We start from the raw sequence: 16,060 nt of genomic DNA, 5'->3' as shown, positions 1-16,060 counted from the left end.
ATGATGATGTGCGCTATCACTGTCAATTGCCAGTAAACACTTCATCTGGCTGATGAATCTTCGCGTGACATATTACAAATTCAGTATTATTAACTCTGTCATTAGGCACCATTCTTCTTATTTGACGGTGCTGTTGTTTAATCGGGGGACGCTCTCTGTTGAGGAGAAAAGCAAAAATTTGTTGCGGATACGGATTATCCATTATCCAGTCAAAAAGGAGGCAGAGCTGTTGAGAAATGCTAGGAGCTAACTGGGCGCTAACCGTGTCATTCAAATATATTGAATGTCGCAATGTTGGCAAAGAGAGGAAGTGACGTAAGATTTGCGCATGCGGGGTACGGATCGGGTTTCCGGTACGGATCGGGTAGTGGCAAGGGCTGCGCTATGAATTCTGGGACACAGCTTCTTCTTCTTCGGGGTTTAACGGCAGCTGGCATCCTTGTACATGCAGTGCTGCCATCTTCTGTTTCAGTCCGTTATTACACTCTTAAATCCTGCTACTTATTCCTGCGTCTTTTGGGATCTTACAAAGCTTCAAACAACGCGTCGACTATTAAATCAGTCGTCGACGATTTTGATAGTCGACTAATCGTGGCAGCCCTATAGTGTAGTGTTTATAGTGTTTATAGCTTCACAAACTGCGGATTCAAACAAGTAGCTGCATTATAATATAGACTTCATACTCATATATGATTCGCAACCAGTTTCAAGTCTTTGCAAGTTGAGCTTCAAACTTCATACATACTTAACGTCACTGAACCCAACAGCTATCTACAAATTAGCCCACTGAACAAAGCATTGGGCAAAAGTGCTACAAATGCTGCAGGAAGTTTGTAATGCAATTTCAGCTTCAGAATGAAAGATTCTGAATAAACACGCAAAGAAATAAAGGATAAAATAGATCATTGTAAATGTGTGTACATTTACAGAAGATTTTCTGGAAACAAGCAAATGTTCTCTTCCAGTAAGTGAAAACTGGATCTTTCCATGACTCACAAAATGTTTTATTTGATTTAAGACAAGAGGAGCAGAGTGCTCACCTGACTTTCCAGGTATATAAGGTTCCTCTGGAGATGATGGAAGAGAACATCAGTCTTCAGTAGCCAAGAAGGAAGGAGAGAAGAAATAGGAAAAGTTTGGTAGACACATTAGTACAGAGGCAAAAGCAGGAAAGGAAAAGACAAAGTTACAGAGGAAGAGTTCACAAAAACAGAAGAGAGAGAGAATGACAGCAAAGAATTTGAATCTTAACCTCAGTTTATGTACAATCGTCCCTAAATATCATTATGGCTTCCTATGTGTCAGCAGCAAAAGTAAACACAGGAAGAAGGTGCTGCGTTCTGGACTGTTGGAGAACACAAAGCATTTACGTTCATTTGCCGTGATCTATAGTTCTTTCCTGCACTGAGAATACGAAGCATATTTGGCTACGGACGTTTTTCGCTCAAACGTGTAATTTGGATCACTTGGTGTTTCGTTCACATTCGCACCATAAATGCACCAGTCTGGAGTTCATCTGGGACCGTACGGAGAGCGTCTTCCAAAGCATCTTGGTATGGTTGTTCTGATCCACAGCCCAGCGCCATTTCTGTGTTCACACTTGCACAAACCAACTGCAGCAGGGAAAACGAAGCAGAGCTCGATTTAAACCGAACAAACACAAACTCGCTCAGCAAACTGTCCACATAAGTCATTAAATTAATATTATAATCTGATATCTATTTTTGTCACGTTCCTGGGTCCGCTCTCCAAATGTTTGTGGCTTTCTCGTGTTTGTTTCGCTCATTCCTGATGTGTTTAATGTTTCATGTGTTCTTCCTTAAACCTCTGTTATCGCTCTCGTAGACTGAGTTTAGCATTTTCATTGTTTTCTGGTTTAGTTTCTTAGTCAGATCCTGCTTGTGTTGTGTTCACGTCTGTGTCAGTTCTAGCTTCCCTTTCTGTCCGTGTTCTTCACTTCCCATCTTATTTTGCTTGTCCTTCGGCTTGCGTTAAGTTCTGTCCTGCTGTCACTTCAGCACTCCAGTGTCCCACAGCCCTAGTGTGTGTTTTAGCTTCTGTGGATACCCACACTTGATGAATTAATGACTCTTCTTTAGTTTATCACAGTCTGCATTCTGGGGCCTCACTCGCCTCCCTCACAGTTTTATAGTTTGAAACACTTGAGCTCACGCACCGCAGTAGGTTCAGGCCTACAAACTAAATTCACGACATGACGGTGGAATATCTGTCACGCCATCTCCACACGCAGCGTGGAATAACTTCTTGATCTTCAATACATAAAAGAAGACAGATACAACATACATACTGATGGGCTCAAAGCAGCACGTCATGCACGTGTCGTGTGACCATCACAGCTAAATACTAAATACTTTGTTTTAAAAAGTAAAACAAAGTATTCCTCTGTATTTGAATTATGAAGGGATTATGTTCCTGAATGTTTAAACGTGAATTCTTTATGTTCAGAATAACAAAGAAAATGAAATGATTTTACTGATTTTAAAGTTTAGACTTTGTGTTAAACCATGTAAGTCAGATATACGAGTTGTGGGTGGACATCGGATGATTACATGTCAACAACTTTATTAGACGACCAAAATGTGAAGATGTGACGTCCGGTGAAGGAAGGTGGAGGACGGGTGAGCAGGTATAAATGTGGGGTGTAAAAGAGATTCTTCCTTTAGTCTTCTGTGCAATGAGCAGTTCAGAACATTGGATCTAAACAGGTCACCGTTTAAACTCCCCGCAGAGACGCGAGAGGGGGAACCGAAGTCCAACCTGTGAACTCATTAATCGACTTTGGGATTTTGTCTTTTCATCAGCTCATTTTTGCCGTGTTAGATGGTTGAATTGACCACATCACACTTCGACTGAATGCTGCTTTCCTATTGGGTGATTATCATGGGGATAAGTGCATCTTTGGGCCTAGTTGAGATTCAAGATTCTTTATTTGTCCCGTGCATAGTTATACAGGTGTAACACGCAGTGAAAGGTGACCTGATACGCTCCTCTGTGCAGAGAAAAAAAGAGCCTATATACAGTGAATGAGTATATACAAGTGGGTGAGTTATGTACATTATATAAATAGAAATAAAATAAAACAATCTGGATGTGCTCATCGATCTCCAAGCTCTCCTCACCAAAGACAAGAACAAACTCAGCTCAGAGTTAGTCAGATAAGTATTCAGGTGATTTGATGATTGTTTTGTGATTTTGTTTGTTTGCTTCGTCTCCTGCGAAACTTCTTTGATAACATTTCCTGCAATTAAAGTCTAAATTGTGGAAATGGACCTTTTAAGCTTTTGTGAAATAGTAAAGGTAACAGTCTGAGCATTATTCTTTATTCCTGTAAATAGCTCACACAGGCTGGCCTGGCAGTCAAAAATAACCTTTCCTCGGAGCCTGCTGTCAATTCTACTAAAATAATCCCAGAAATTACAAGTGCCACGATCCATGGGGGAGCTACAGGTGGGACTGATAGAATTTGGCTATTCAGGTTTCTTTTCTTTTGTCTGGAGGGAAGACACCTGGATGACTCGGAGGCAGTTAGGACTGGGCGACTGGACAAACCCATCCACCATTAATGCCACAACAATACTCCACAGTGACACTGTTTCTTTGTGTTTAAATAAAAAAGAGGTAAGCATAGAGTGAGGGTTAGGGAGGTGAGTCAATACAGCCGGCTGACTGCCGTCTAATTCCATGAACATGAAGACCAAGTTTGAGGGACCTCGTGAAACAGTTCTGAATCATTTGACAGTCAGTATTTTTTGCTAGTTTGTGTCTACGTGCAGCACCAGCACAGTTTATCCACGCAGCTCGCTAATCTTAGAACTATCGTCTTTTGTCAAAATATGGTCACAAAAGTCAACGTAGCCGTGGTTACAGGATAACATCGAGCCATCAAGATGCCAAATCCAAATGATGGAGGTGACATCTTTTACATACAGTCTATGATTTAAACCAAAACACGAGATTTTTCCAAACCGAGCAGACACGACGTCTAAACCAGACGATGAATAGCGGTCCTCTTGCAGATACATACAAATGCACACAGTGTGTGTTTTGACTGCTTGGCTGGGAAAGCACAAATACGTGCATGCACAAACACATACACTCAGAGCTGACCTTTGCGTTGTGCCCTTCCATACCAACGGCCATTAGCTGAGCTACTGTGTGTTCCCGCAGGCTGTTGAGCTCCGCCTGCTGCCGGCGAAGCTTGATCAGCAGCAGTGTCAGCTCCTCCGGCTGCACAGAGCAACACACAGAGGAGAACCACTGCAATGCATTTCTGGCTCATTTGCTAGAACAAATTAAAGGCAACTAATTAAACACAACTTCAGAGCAAAGACCAACACACACACGCGCGCACACAAACACACGCGCGCACACAAACACACGCGCGCACACAAACACACGCGCGCACACAAACACACACACGCACTCACACTCACTCACACACACACACTCACTCACTCACACGCTCACTCACACGCACACACACGCGCGCACGCAGGCACAAACGCGCACACACACGCTCACTCACACGCACACAAGCACACACACAAACACACGCGCGCACGCACGCACAAACGCGCACACACACGCTCACTCACACGCACACACACAAACACACGCGCGCACACACGCACAAACGCGCACACACACGCTCACTCACACGCACACACACAAACACACGCACACACGCACGCGCACAAACACACGCACGCACACAAACACACGCGCGCACGCGCACGCGCACAAACACACTCACTCACACACACGCACGCACGCGCACACACACACACACAAACACACGCACACGCACGCGCACAAACACACTCACTCACACGCACACACGCACCCGCACAAACACACTCACTCACACACACGCACGCGCACAAACACACTCACTCACACACACACACAAACACACGCGCGCACGCACTCACTCACTCGCACGCACACACGCTCACTCACTCACCACGCACACACACGCGCGCGCACACACAAACACACTCACTCACTCACACGCACACACACGCTCACTCACACACAAACACACGCGCGCACGCACTCACTCACTCGCACGCACACACGCTCACTCACACGCACACACACACGCTCACTCACTCACCACACACACACGCTCACTCACACGCACACACACACGCTCACTCACTCACCACACACACATGCTCACTCACTCACCACACACACACGCTCACTCACACGCACACACACAAACACACAAACACACGCACGCACACAAACACACGCGCGCACGCACACACACTAACTCACACGCACACACGCACGCGCACAAACACACGCACGCACACAAACACACGCGCGCACGCGCACAAACACACTCACTCACACACGCACGAACGCGCACACACACACTCACTCACACACACGCACGCGCACACACACACAAACACACGCACGCGCACAAACACACTAACTCACACGCACGCACGCACGCGCACAAACACACTCACTCACACACACACACAAACACACGCGCGCACGCACTCACTCACTCGCACGCACACACGCTCACTCACTCGCACGCACACATGCACTCACTCACCACACACACACGCTCACGCGCGCGCACACACAAACACACTCACTCACTCACACGCACACACACGCTCACTCACCACACACACATGCTCACTCACTCACCTCACACACACGCTCACTCACACGCACACACGCTCACTCACAAACACACTAACTCACACGCACGCACGCACGCGCACAAACACACTCACTCACACACACACACAAACACACGCGCGCACGCACTCACTCACTCGCACGCACACACAAACACACGCGCGCACGCACTCACTCACTCGCACGCACACATGCTCACTCACTCACCACGCACACACGCGCGCGCACACACAAACACACTCACTCACTCACACACACACACACGCTCACTCACACGCACACACACGCTCACTCACTCACCACACACACACGCTCACTCACACGCACACACACACGCTCACTCACTCACCACACACACACGCTCACTCACACGCACACACACAAACACACAAACACACGCACGCACACAAACACACGCGCGCACGCACACACACTAACTCACACGCACACACGCACGCGCACAAACACACGCACGCACACAAACACACGCGCGCACGCGCACAAACACACTCACTCACACACGCACGAACGCGCACACACACACTCACTCACACACACGCACGCACGCGCACACACACACAAACACACGCACGCGCACAAACACACTAACTCACACGCACGCACGCACGCGCACAAACACACTCACTCACACACACGCACGCGCACAAACACACTCACTCACACACACACACAAACACACGCGCGCACGCACTCACTCACTCGCACGCACACACGCTCACTCACTCGCACGCACACATGCACTCACTCACCACACACACACGCTCACGCGCGCGCACACACAAACACACTCACTCACTCACACGCACACACACGCTCACTCACCACACACACATGCTCACTCACTCACCTCACACACACGCTCACTCACACGCACACACGCTCACTCACACGCACACACGCTCACTCACTCACCACACACGCTCACTCACTCACCACACACACACGCTCACTCACTCACCACACACACACGCTCACTCACTCACCACACACACACGCTCACTCACACGCACACACACTCACGAACGCGCGCGCACACACGCACACACACTCACTCACACACATGCACTCACTCACCACACACACACACACACACGCACTCACTCACTCACTCACTCACACACACACACACACACACACACACACGAACGCGCACGCACACACACACACACACTCACACACACGCACACACACACACACACTCACACACACGCACTCACTCACCACACACACACACACACTCACTCACACACACGCACTCACTCACACGCACACACACACGCTCACTCACACGCACACACACGCTCACTCACACGCACACACACTCACACGCACACACACGAACGCGCGCGCACACAGACAAACACACGCACGCACACTCACTCACACACACGCGCTCACTCACACGCACACACAAACACACGCTCACTCACACACCACACACACACGAACGCGCGCGCACACACACACACGCACACACACTCACTCACACACACGCACTCACTCACCACACACACACACACGCACTCACACGCACACACACACTCACACGCACACACACGAACGCGCGCGCACACACAAACACACGCACGCACACACACTCACACGCACACTCACTCACACACACGCGCTCACTCACACGCACACACAAACACACGCTCACTCACACACACACACTCACTCACACACACGCGCTCACTCACACGCACACACAAACACACGCTCACTCACACACACACACTCACTCACACACACGCGCTCACTCACACGCACACACAAACACACGCTCACTCACACACCACACACACACGAACGCGCGCGCACACACACACATGCACACACACTCACTCACACACACGCACTCACTCACCACACACACACACACGCACTCACCACACACACACACACACACACACACACACACACTCACACTTACACACACGAACGCGCGCGCACACACAAACACACGCACGCACACACACTCACACGCACACTCACTCACACACACGCGCTCACTCACACACCACACACACACTCACACACACACACACGCGCGAACGCGCGCACGCACACAGACAAACACACGCACGCACACACACTCACACGCACACACACTCACACGCACACACACTCACACGCACACACGCGCTCACTCACACACGTTCTGCTGGACATTAAAAAATGAAGTTCCTGGAATTGTGGCTCTCGTTGACCTAATGACTTTACCGGAGGCTTACTCGCCAGTGAGCTCTTCATTTGGTTGCTATTTATGGTGTGATGTACAAAGACTCGATGTGACTGGCACAGATTAAAATAAAACAACACACCACTGTGTAGAAACCAGTGCAAAATGTTTAACCATCAACATTTTATAGTTGATCAAACCAAAACACAGATGTCACTCTTCTTTAACAGTGGAGGCGGAGCACACGGTGAATGTCATGGTGCTGCTTACCGTCTTGCCCTGCAGAGACTGTGGAGTGATAGTCTGAGATGGGATGCCAACTGCAATGGATCGTCGATCAGCTGTGTATCCGTACTAGAAGAGGACAGAGTTCATCACATTCACTTAAGGCAGTGTTCCTACTCTCTGTCACATATAGCTATGAGATATTTGCTCAGCTGTATGAAACCCCTGTAAACTGTAGATGTTGACAAACGTCAGACGTGAGCTTTTCAGTTTTTCCAAAGGTTTTGGTCGCTCCTCTTTTCTCTTGTATATTTCTGAAATCAAAACATCTTTATATTCCTCCATATCAGAAGAAGCCAGCTGAAGTGGTTCAGGCATCTGACAAGGATGACTCCTGAGGGGCTCCTACGTGAGGTTTTCCAGGCATATCCCACTGGGAGGAAGCTCTGGGACACACCCATGACATGCTACAAAAATTACATCTCTTGGCTGGCTTGGGAATGTCTTGTTATTTCCCCAGAAGAGCTGGAGCTTCTCACCCTCTCTATCAAGCACATTTCATGACAAACACACATGCATTTTCTCCCGCTTTCCTTTTTCTTTCTGATTTTTTCCTCCTGCCTTTTAGCTTTCACAGCCCTGTTTATGTATCTCTCTGTCCGAGTCATACCGGTCATATGGTTTGTTAATGCTCCTGTAGTGCTGCTTATACCTACCATCTCTTCAGGAACACCCTAAAGCCAGTCCACGTTAATGCCAAGAATGGACCGAGCAAAACAGCTTCACTCTTCATGTACTTATTACTGTTTAAACCAAGTAGCCTCTGCTACAGTTTAGCAGCCACACCCCAGAGCATTGGATTTTGGTATACCTTTGTTTTGTATTGAACGTCCTGCATGATCAAAGCTTAATATTTAAATGGAATTCCTGTGCCATGACCGTTACCTTCGCAAGGTGTGTCCTGTGCCGGCGATCAAGAGTCACGTCCCCCCTCAATATGGGCGAAGAAACCTCAGAGTGGGAGCTACTATGATTTTGAGCAACCTGCTGACGAGAAGGGGAGAATGTGCTGTACAGAGCCAGAGAGCCATGAGATGGGGAAGTGGGAATGGAGTGCGCCACGGCATGTTGGGAGATGTTGCCCATGGTCTTAATGCTGGGCAGCGTGCCGTAATGACCCACACCTGGAAGCACAAACAACAACACAGGAGAACGTGTCACTGTTGGCTTACCAGAACATTTAACGCTTATACAACTGGAGCAGCTTATCCAGGGCAGACAGGATGCAGGGAGTCTACAGAGCTGCTCTTGGAAAAGCAAACGTGTTTGGCACAACCAATCATTCAGGCCATGATTGAAACTGCCCGACAGGACGTAAGGCATCACATCATCCAAGAGGTTCCTCTTTAAAGTTTTTTATGGCCACTCATGTTTCTTAGCTAAAAAAATGCTCATCTGATTAAATGACATACATTTTGTTAAAAAAAAAGAAATACTGTTTTAGACAACATGGACTTGTCAATAAGGCATCTCACAACCTCACAGCCACATCCTCTCTGACAGATGGTTACTGTCTGTCATGGTCTGCTGCAGCCCATCTGTGTCATGTGTTCTTTCTAACAAGTCTTATGGGAACAACAAGAAAAAGAAACATAGGGTACTAATATAGAAAAGGCATAGGTACCATTTATACAACTTCAGAAAAGAAATCGATGTTATTTGTAAAAGTGTACCTGCTGGCTGAGCCAGACTTTGCCTGGAGAAGGCCTGCCTCTGCTGCCACTCATAGAGCTGCCACATTGTGTCATCCCTCATTGATTTTCTCTTCTCTGTTGTGCTAACAGCAGACGTGCAGGCTGGATGGAGGGCCCGGTCATATACCGAGCCTGCCACACTGCAAATGCTTTCGGGCCTCATCATGCTGTTGCGGGGCAGCGTGCGGTACCCCTGAGGGTAGCGGGGTACAATCTGGGTACGGTGGCTGGGCATGTTTCTCGGTAAAGTCTGGTACGATGTAACACTGGAAAATAAGAAAAAAATGCATATAGCTCTTTTAGTTTGTCCCTACTGCAGGGAAGGCTGGAGTGCTGGCCTTCACTCGGTATCTGGATTCAGTGTTTGGAGAGACGGCAAAAAAAGTCAGAGCTTCTGACATGTCTGAAATGTCAACTTCGTGACACCTGTTACTAAAGTGCTGGATGTACAGTAACATCTGTTCATCTGGACGTTTTCAGTGGGAGAAACATCAGGGCTGGACTGGGACAAAAAAAATCAGCATTTTGACTAGTGACCGGCCCACCATGGTATTATAGGAAAAGCCATAAAGCCTTTATAATAAACTTAAACCTACACCATCCTCCCTATTCTGCTATTCTAAACAGTACTTAGAAAAAATATAAAACAACCTAATTTATAATTACATATACCTCACTAATAGGGTTGCCAACTCCCAGCAAAAAAAAGAAAAGAAAAAAGTAGGGAACCACTCCCCCACCCTCGGCCTCAAGATGCTTAATTGACAAAACGTTTTTAATTTAATGCACTTATAAAGCAAATGCACAGAAATCTATTATTTTTCTCCAGTAATTAAATAGATTCAACATCTTTCTTCAGCAGAATTACAGACTGCACAGATGGTACCTTCCCAAAGGAAAGGATACTATAACTTACTAGGATATATACTAGGCTTAATATTTACTGAATACAATAATGGATTTCTACACATTTTAATCAGATTAAAACTTTGGTTGTAAGATTCAGATAATTATTTGTTAAAAGCGAGACATTTTAAATGAGAATAAGAAAGAAAAGTATTTCTTTGTGCCCCCCTCTCCCTGTTAATGCCCTACCTGCCCCCCTGGCAACACTTTGCTAGATCCGCCCCTGCACAGTTACCAGCTGTCAGCTGCTTAGAAAAGGATCCTGGTGTTATTCGTCTCTCAGAAACAGTTCATAACTTCAACTCATTCATGTCACCTAAAAGGTAAACTTGTTTCTCCATCACAGCTCTGATGGTTCAGTAAGGACATCTCCTGGTTTCATCTTCATGTTTCCCTCTCACCACATATCCAAACCAACATCATGACCAGCAGCTTTACAGCTGTGGCTCCAGCAAACATCAGCTGATACTAGAAATTAATATTAAATAAATTCTAACAACAGCTGATCAAGCCTAAACGTGGTGCTGTTGTTTAGCCCGACCTCCGCTGGTTTCCTGTTTCTGGCGCAGAGAAAAGCCGATCAGCTGATCATTGATCAGTTTCATGATTGAATTAGCAACTTTCTAGCTGAAGTAGTACGGCACAAATCGCGTTCCTTTTCACCTCAACTTTAAAGTTCGACCTCCTCGGCTGTAATTGGTCCAGCCCAGAGTCGATCATGACCAACTGGCCAATCCACCACCTTTCATTTATACCGTTAAAAAGAAAAGAAATAAAACCCCATCGGCCCATAAAAACGAAAAATGACGAGCAGCCCACCGGGCAAATGCCCGGCATGCCCGTAGGCCAGTCCAGCCCTGAGAAACGTTTCTTCATCATCAGGTGACGTCTTCAGTCCAGCTGACGGCAGGTTTCCAACCTTATAACCAGGACGACGATTCAAACCAGCAGCACTGATGAACAATGGGCTGGGAGGTCAGTTTATGATCATTAATATGCATGACCATTGATCAGCAACCACTGATCAATAACCATGAGTCCCATTCACAGAGAGTTGGGGAATGGCTGCAATCACAGCATTGTAAGGTGGTGACAGATGGACCCTTAGGCCCCTCCTCCATTCAGAGATGGTCTTTCCCTTTCCAGGTAAATGGCCTCCTCCTAATTCGAATTTACAAACAACTGTATGGTCCTTAAAAACAACTAAGGGAAACGCTGAAGAAGGTCAGGATGGAAGAATATGTCAGCACAATATGTGAGCGCACAGAAGGTTATCTAAACATTACTGTTCAGTCCTTAACTCGATAAATCCATTTAGGAAAACCTCCAAACTGAACACATGCACAACAGATCAATTTGATCCTGAATCCATCCCAGCACTATGACATGGTAGAAAGGAAGAAAGCTCTTCTGTACAACAAAACATTAAACAGTTAAACTAAACATAATGTCACCATTACAAGTCCAGCAGTTGGCGATCAACTGCTTTTGTATTCATGCTCTATCCTGTTATTGTATTTTCTCCTTTTTTACCTCCCGCCTGTCAGCTTAGACATAACTGTAATAATATAAATAAGACTGATAGAAATGAATACATAAACAGATAAAAATAACACGTGAACAACAGGAGCCTGTAGTGAATTTGTAGAGCTCATCTTGGAAAATTACTGATTACAATTCTGATTGCAAAAGCTGCCAGAAAAGACAGACTAAACAAAAAAAAAAAAGCAAGAAAAAACTTACAATCAGGGAACCATCTCTATACCTGCGTCTCTCTCCATCACCTAGCTTGGGAGTCATTGAGTGCTCCGATTACCACGGGGACCACCGTTACCTTCACCCTCCACATCCTCTCGAGCTCTTCTCTGAGCCCTTGGTATTTCTCCAGCTTCTCGTGTTCCTTCTTCCTGATATTGCTGTCATTGGGAACCGCTACATCGATCACTACGGCCGTCTTCTTCTGTTTGTCTACCACCACTATGTCCGGTTGGTTAGCCACCACCATTTTGTCCGTCTGTATCTGGAAGTCCCACAGGATCTTAGCTCGGTCATTCTCCACCACCCTTGGGGGCATCTCCCATTGTGACCTCGGGACTTCCAGGTTATACTCGGCACAGATGTTCCTGTACACTATGCCGGCCACTTGGTTATGTTGTTCCATGTATGCCCTGCCTGCTAGCATCTTGCACCCTGCTGTTATGTGCTGGATTGTCTCTGGGGCATCTTTACACAGCCTGGGGTCTTGCCTGCTGTGATGGACCCCTGAAACCCTCCATGCATCGTCAGGAGCTTTCTTGTCTTCATGTCAGTGGCTTCTATCTCCTCCTTTGGCCAACTTACTATCCCAGCAGGGTACCTGATCACAGGCAGGGTGTAGGTGTTGATAGATGGTTGCAGCTTTCCTAGTGGCCTCTTCATGGTTCCCATTTGTCTGTGGGATCCCCAAGTACTCTATGTCTGCAATGTTGCCTTCTGGTAGTTCAGAATCAGAAAGGGTTTTCTTGCCAAATGTTGAGCAGGTTTACAACATTAGGAAATTGCTGCGGTGCTTAGTGCAAACATGCTGTCATAAACGCTTAAATAGATATAAAAATAAAAATAAGAATAAGAATTAAAAGTGCTAAGTAGATTCAATCCCCTCAGTTCGGACTACCTTCCCTCTCTTTGATACCATCCGACTACATTCTCCAGTCCGAACGACATCCCGATGTCATTGCTGTAGATCCTGGTGGTGTGGATCGGTGAATCGATGTCTCGTTCACTCTTGGCATACAGCTCGATGTCATCCATGTACAGGAGGTGGCTCAAGATTGCTGCTTTCCGTAGACGGTATCCGTAGCCAGTCTTGTTAATGATCTCACTGAGGGGGTTCAGGCCTATGCAGAACAGCAGTGGGGACAGAGCATCTTGGTAGATCCCGCACTTGATGGTGGGAAAAAGTCACTGGCCATTCACCGCATGACAAACACTAAGAGCTTTGATCTTTACGATCTAGAAATAACACTCCCAGTTCGACACAATCATTTAGTCCTTTGGAGCCCACAAAATGGAAAAATAGAAAAGTATATTCAGCAGTGAAGTGTGTTACACCTGGAATGTACAAAGATTAGCTTCTAAAATAAGTAGCTAGAAAGTGAGCTGCATCCACATCCCGTGTGAAGCTAATCTCTATGTTGAGGTTTGGTTCAATGCCTATACTTATGTTACTTATGCAACGGTGTATTTTGAATGTTTTCCTCCCTCTTTGTTAAAGTTTTAAATGTACTGAATGAAAAGTTGCTTTGCTCACCTCTTTGGGTTATCGTCCATTCCTCTCCTTTGCGGATGGACCCAGTGCTCCAGCTGCTGAATGGAGTTGGTCCTGGACAGACCCTTTTCTGGCTCCTGGACTGGAGCTGGAGACTTCACGGGAACCCTGGCCAGGTTGCCATCCACCTCTGTGGGGCTGCAGTCCCTTTGCTGCTCGCCTGTCCCACACCCTGAGCCACTGACCTGTGCAGGTTTCTGGGCGCTGATGTTGGCCTGGTTCTGGCGAGACGCAGACACCGCAGCTGCGATGGCGGCAGCCTGGGCTGGTTGTAGCTTGATGCTGTTGATTTTAGTCAGAGCCCTGTCGGTGCTCGGATCTCTCTGAAAGCCGTATTTATCACAAACCGTAGCACATTTCTCTGCGTCCCTCAGAGTCGCGTATTTATCCCCCTCTTGAAACGAGCTGTATCTCTTAATTTCTTTCATAGTGTTGTATTTGTCCATAACTTGTATAGTGCCATATTTATTATCCTTCTCCCTCATAGTGCTGAACCTTTCAGTTTCCTTTAATGACAGCTGTCTCTTGACCTCCTTTTGAGAGAGGCACTTTTTTCCATCTTTCTGGAGCGTGTGTCGGTCGCCTACTTTCTGCAGCGCGTACTTTTCTCCGTCTTTTGCGAGCAGATACTTCTCCCCATCTTTGGAGGGTGCGTACTTTTCCTCAGCCGGCGTCACCGCGTGTTTATCATCCGTTTTACGGACGCCGCACTTCTCCAGATCTCTGTGAATGGTGTACACTTTTTCATCTTTCTGCAGCGAGTATTTCTCCCCATCCTTTCTCAGGAGGTACTTTTCTCCATCCTTGTGCAGGAGATACCTATCTCCATCCTTCTGCAGCATGTAGCTCACGCCCTCTTTCTTCAGAGAGTACCTTTCTCCCTCCCGCTGTAAGGTGTAGTACTCTTGCTCCCTCTGGTCATTGTGTTTCACAACATCTTTTTGCCATTTGTCGTCGACCTGCGACAGGGAATGTTGACACGCAGGTTCTCGATTGCGTTCGTTGTTCTGGATCTCGGGCCGTGTGAGGACTCTGTGGTTCAGCAGGTTGTTCAGCTCTTGAGGTCTCCGCTGGTCCCCTTTCAACTTGTCCGTTCTGTGACAGAAAAAACAGGAAGTGGAATTCAGCAAAATAAGGAAAGACATTTATTGTAACAATCCCTGTGTGAGTGAGACAGCTCCTCTCGCCTTCTGTCAACCTTTTCGAGTCCACGATTTCTCAGAAGTTTCATATTTTTGTCAAAAAAACCCTCTAATGATGCAAAACTGCAGGGAGTATGTGCTCAGTGGAGTTTCTTTTATTACTTAAAAGTATCCTTTATTTAGAGCAGAGCCTTAATGAAGCATCGCAATGAACAAATACAGAATAATACAGATTCGAGCATTGATGTGTGGTTTTTTTAAGGAGGTGGCACTACACAATGTTTTTTCTTTCATGATCACACAGAACATTTGAGCACTCAGATCAGAGATGAGACAGAGATGAGCCCCCACCCACTAATCTGGAAGATCTCTAAAGGCGAGCTGTGTTATTTGGCACCAAGACACTGGCAGAAGCTTAAGTCCAGAAGTCCTGAAGACTTGGAACTGCTGCAGATCACATCCTGTCATCAGTTTGTCATTTGTACCTCCTCAGACCACCATCAGCAGCTACCCATCACTTCAACTTGGGAGAACCCCACAAGCCTGCTGCTTAGATCTTCAGGTCCAGCATATTTATAGATGCTCATTTCTTCAACATCTAAAACTGTGACTGGAAAACCTGATCCTTCAATTACAAACGAATACTGCATGTACATGTAATACTGTTGATCCACAGAATCTGTGAGGGTCTCATTCGCCGAGCACTCACGAATAGTGAAAAAACACAAATTTTGCATGTGGTCAAAAAATGTCTATAAATGCCAGTTTTTATCGTTTAAACCCTGAATATGCATTTGGGTGCCATCAAAACACAAGAACACGCAACAAAATACTC

At 46.6% G+C, this 16,060-nt stretch overlaps 1 protein-coding gene across 8 annotated transcripts in view; it reads right to left on the bottom strand.

The window, feature by feature from the left end:
* The window catches only part of LOC113009022 (pleckstrin homology domain-containing family A member 5-like), a 163,361-nt gene that overhangs the window by 39,490 nt on the left and 107,811 nt on the right, over window positions 1-16,060 (bottom strand). For 6 of the 8 annotated variants that reach the window (XM_080291519.1, XM_080291522.1, XM_080291518.1 and 3 more), the window contains 6 exons: window positions 14,066-15,178; window positions 9,850-10,136; window positions 9,062-9,300; window positions 8,162-8,245; window positions 4,129-4,248; window positions 1,041-1,094 (listed from right to left, as the gene is read on the bottom strand). In XM_080291519.1, the coding sequence (XP_080147645.1) occupies window positions 1,041-1,094; window positions 4,129-4,248; window positions 8,162-8,245; window positions 9,062-9,300; window positions 9,850-10,136; window positions 14,066-15,178 (1,897 nt within the window). The remainder of the gene's footprint in view (window positions 1-1,040; window positions 1,095-4,128; window positions 4,249-8,161; window positions 8,246-9,061; window positions 9,301-9,849; window positions 10,137-14,065; window positions 15,179-16,060) is intronic. The other 2 variants (XM_080291524.1, XM_080291526.1) reach the window with 1 other exon arrangement.

The sequence above is a fragment of the Astatotilapia calliptera genome, chromosome 17 (genome assembly GCF_964374335.1).
Source record: "Astatotilapia calliptera chromosome 17, fAstCal68.1, whole genome shotgun sequence".
Taxonomy (NCBI): Eukaryota; Metazoa; Chordata; class Actinopteri; order Cichliformes; family Cichlidae; genus Astatotilapia; species Astatotilapia calliptera.
Note: the sequence above shows the minus strand (reverse complement) of the source record. Positions and strands in the feature narration are given on the sequence as shown.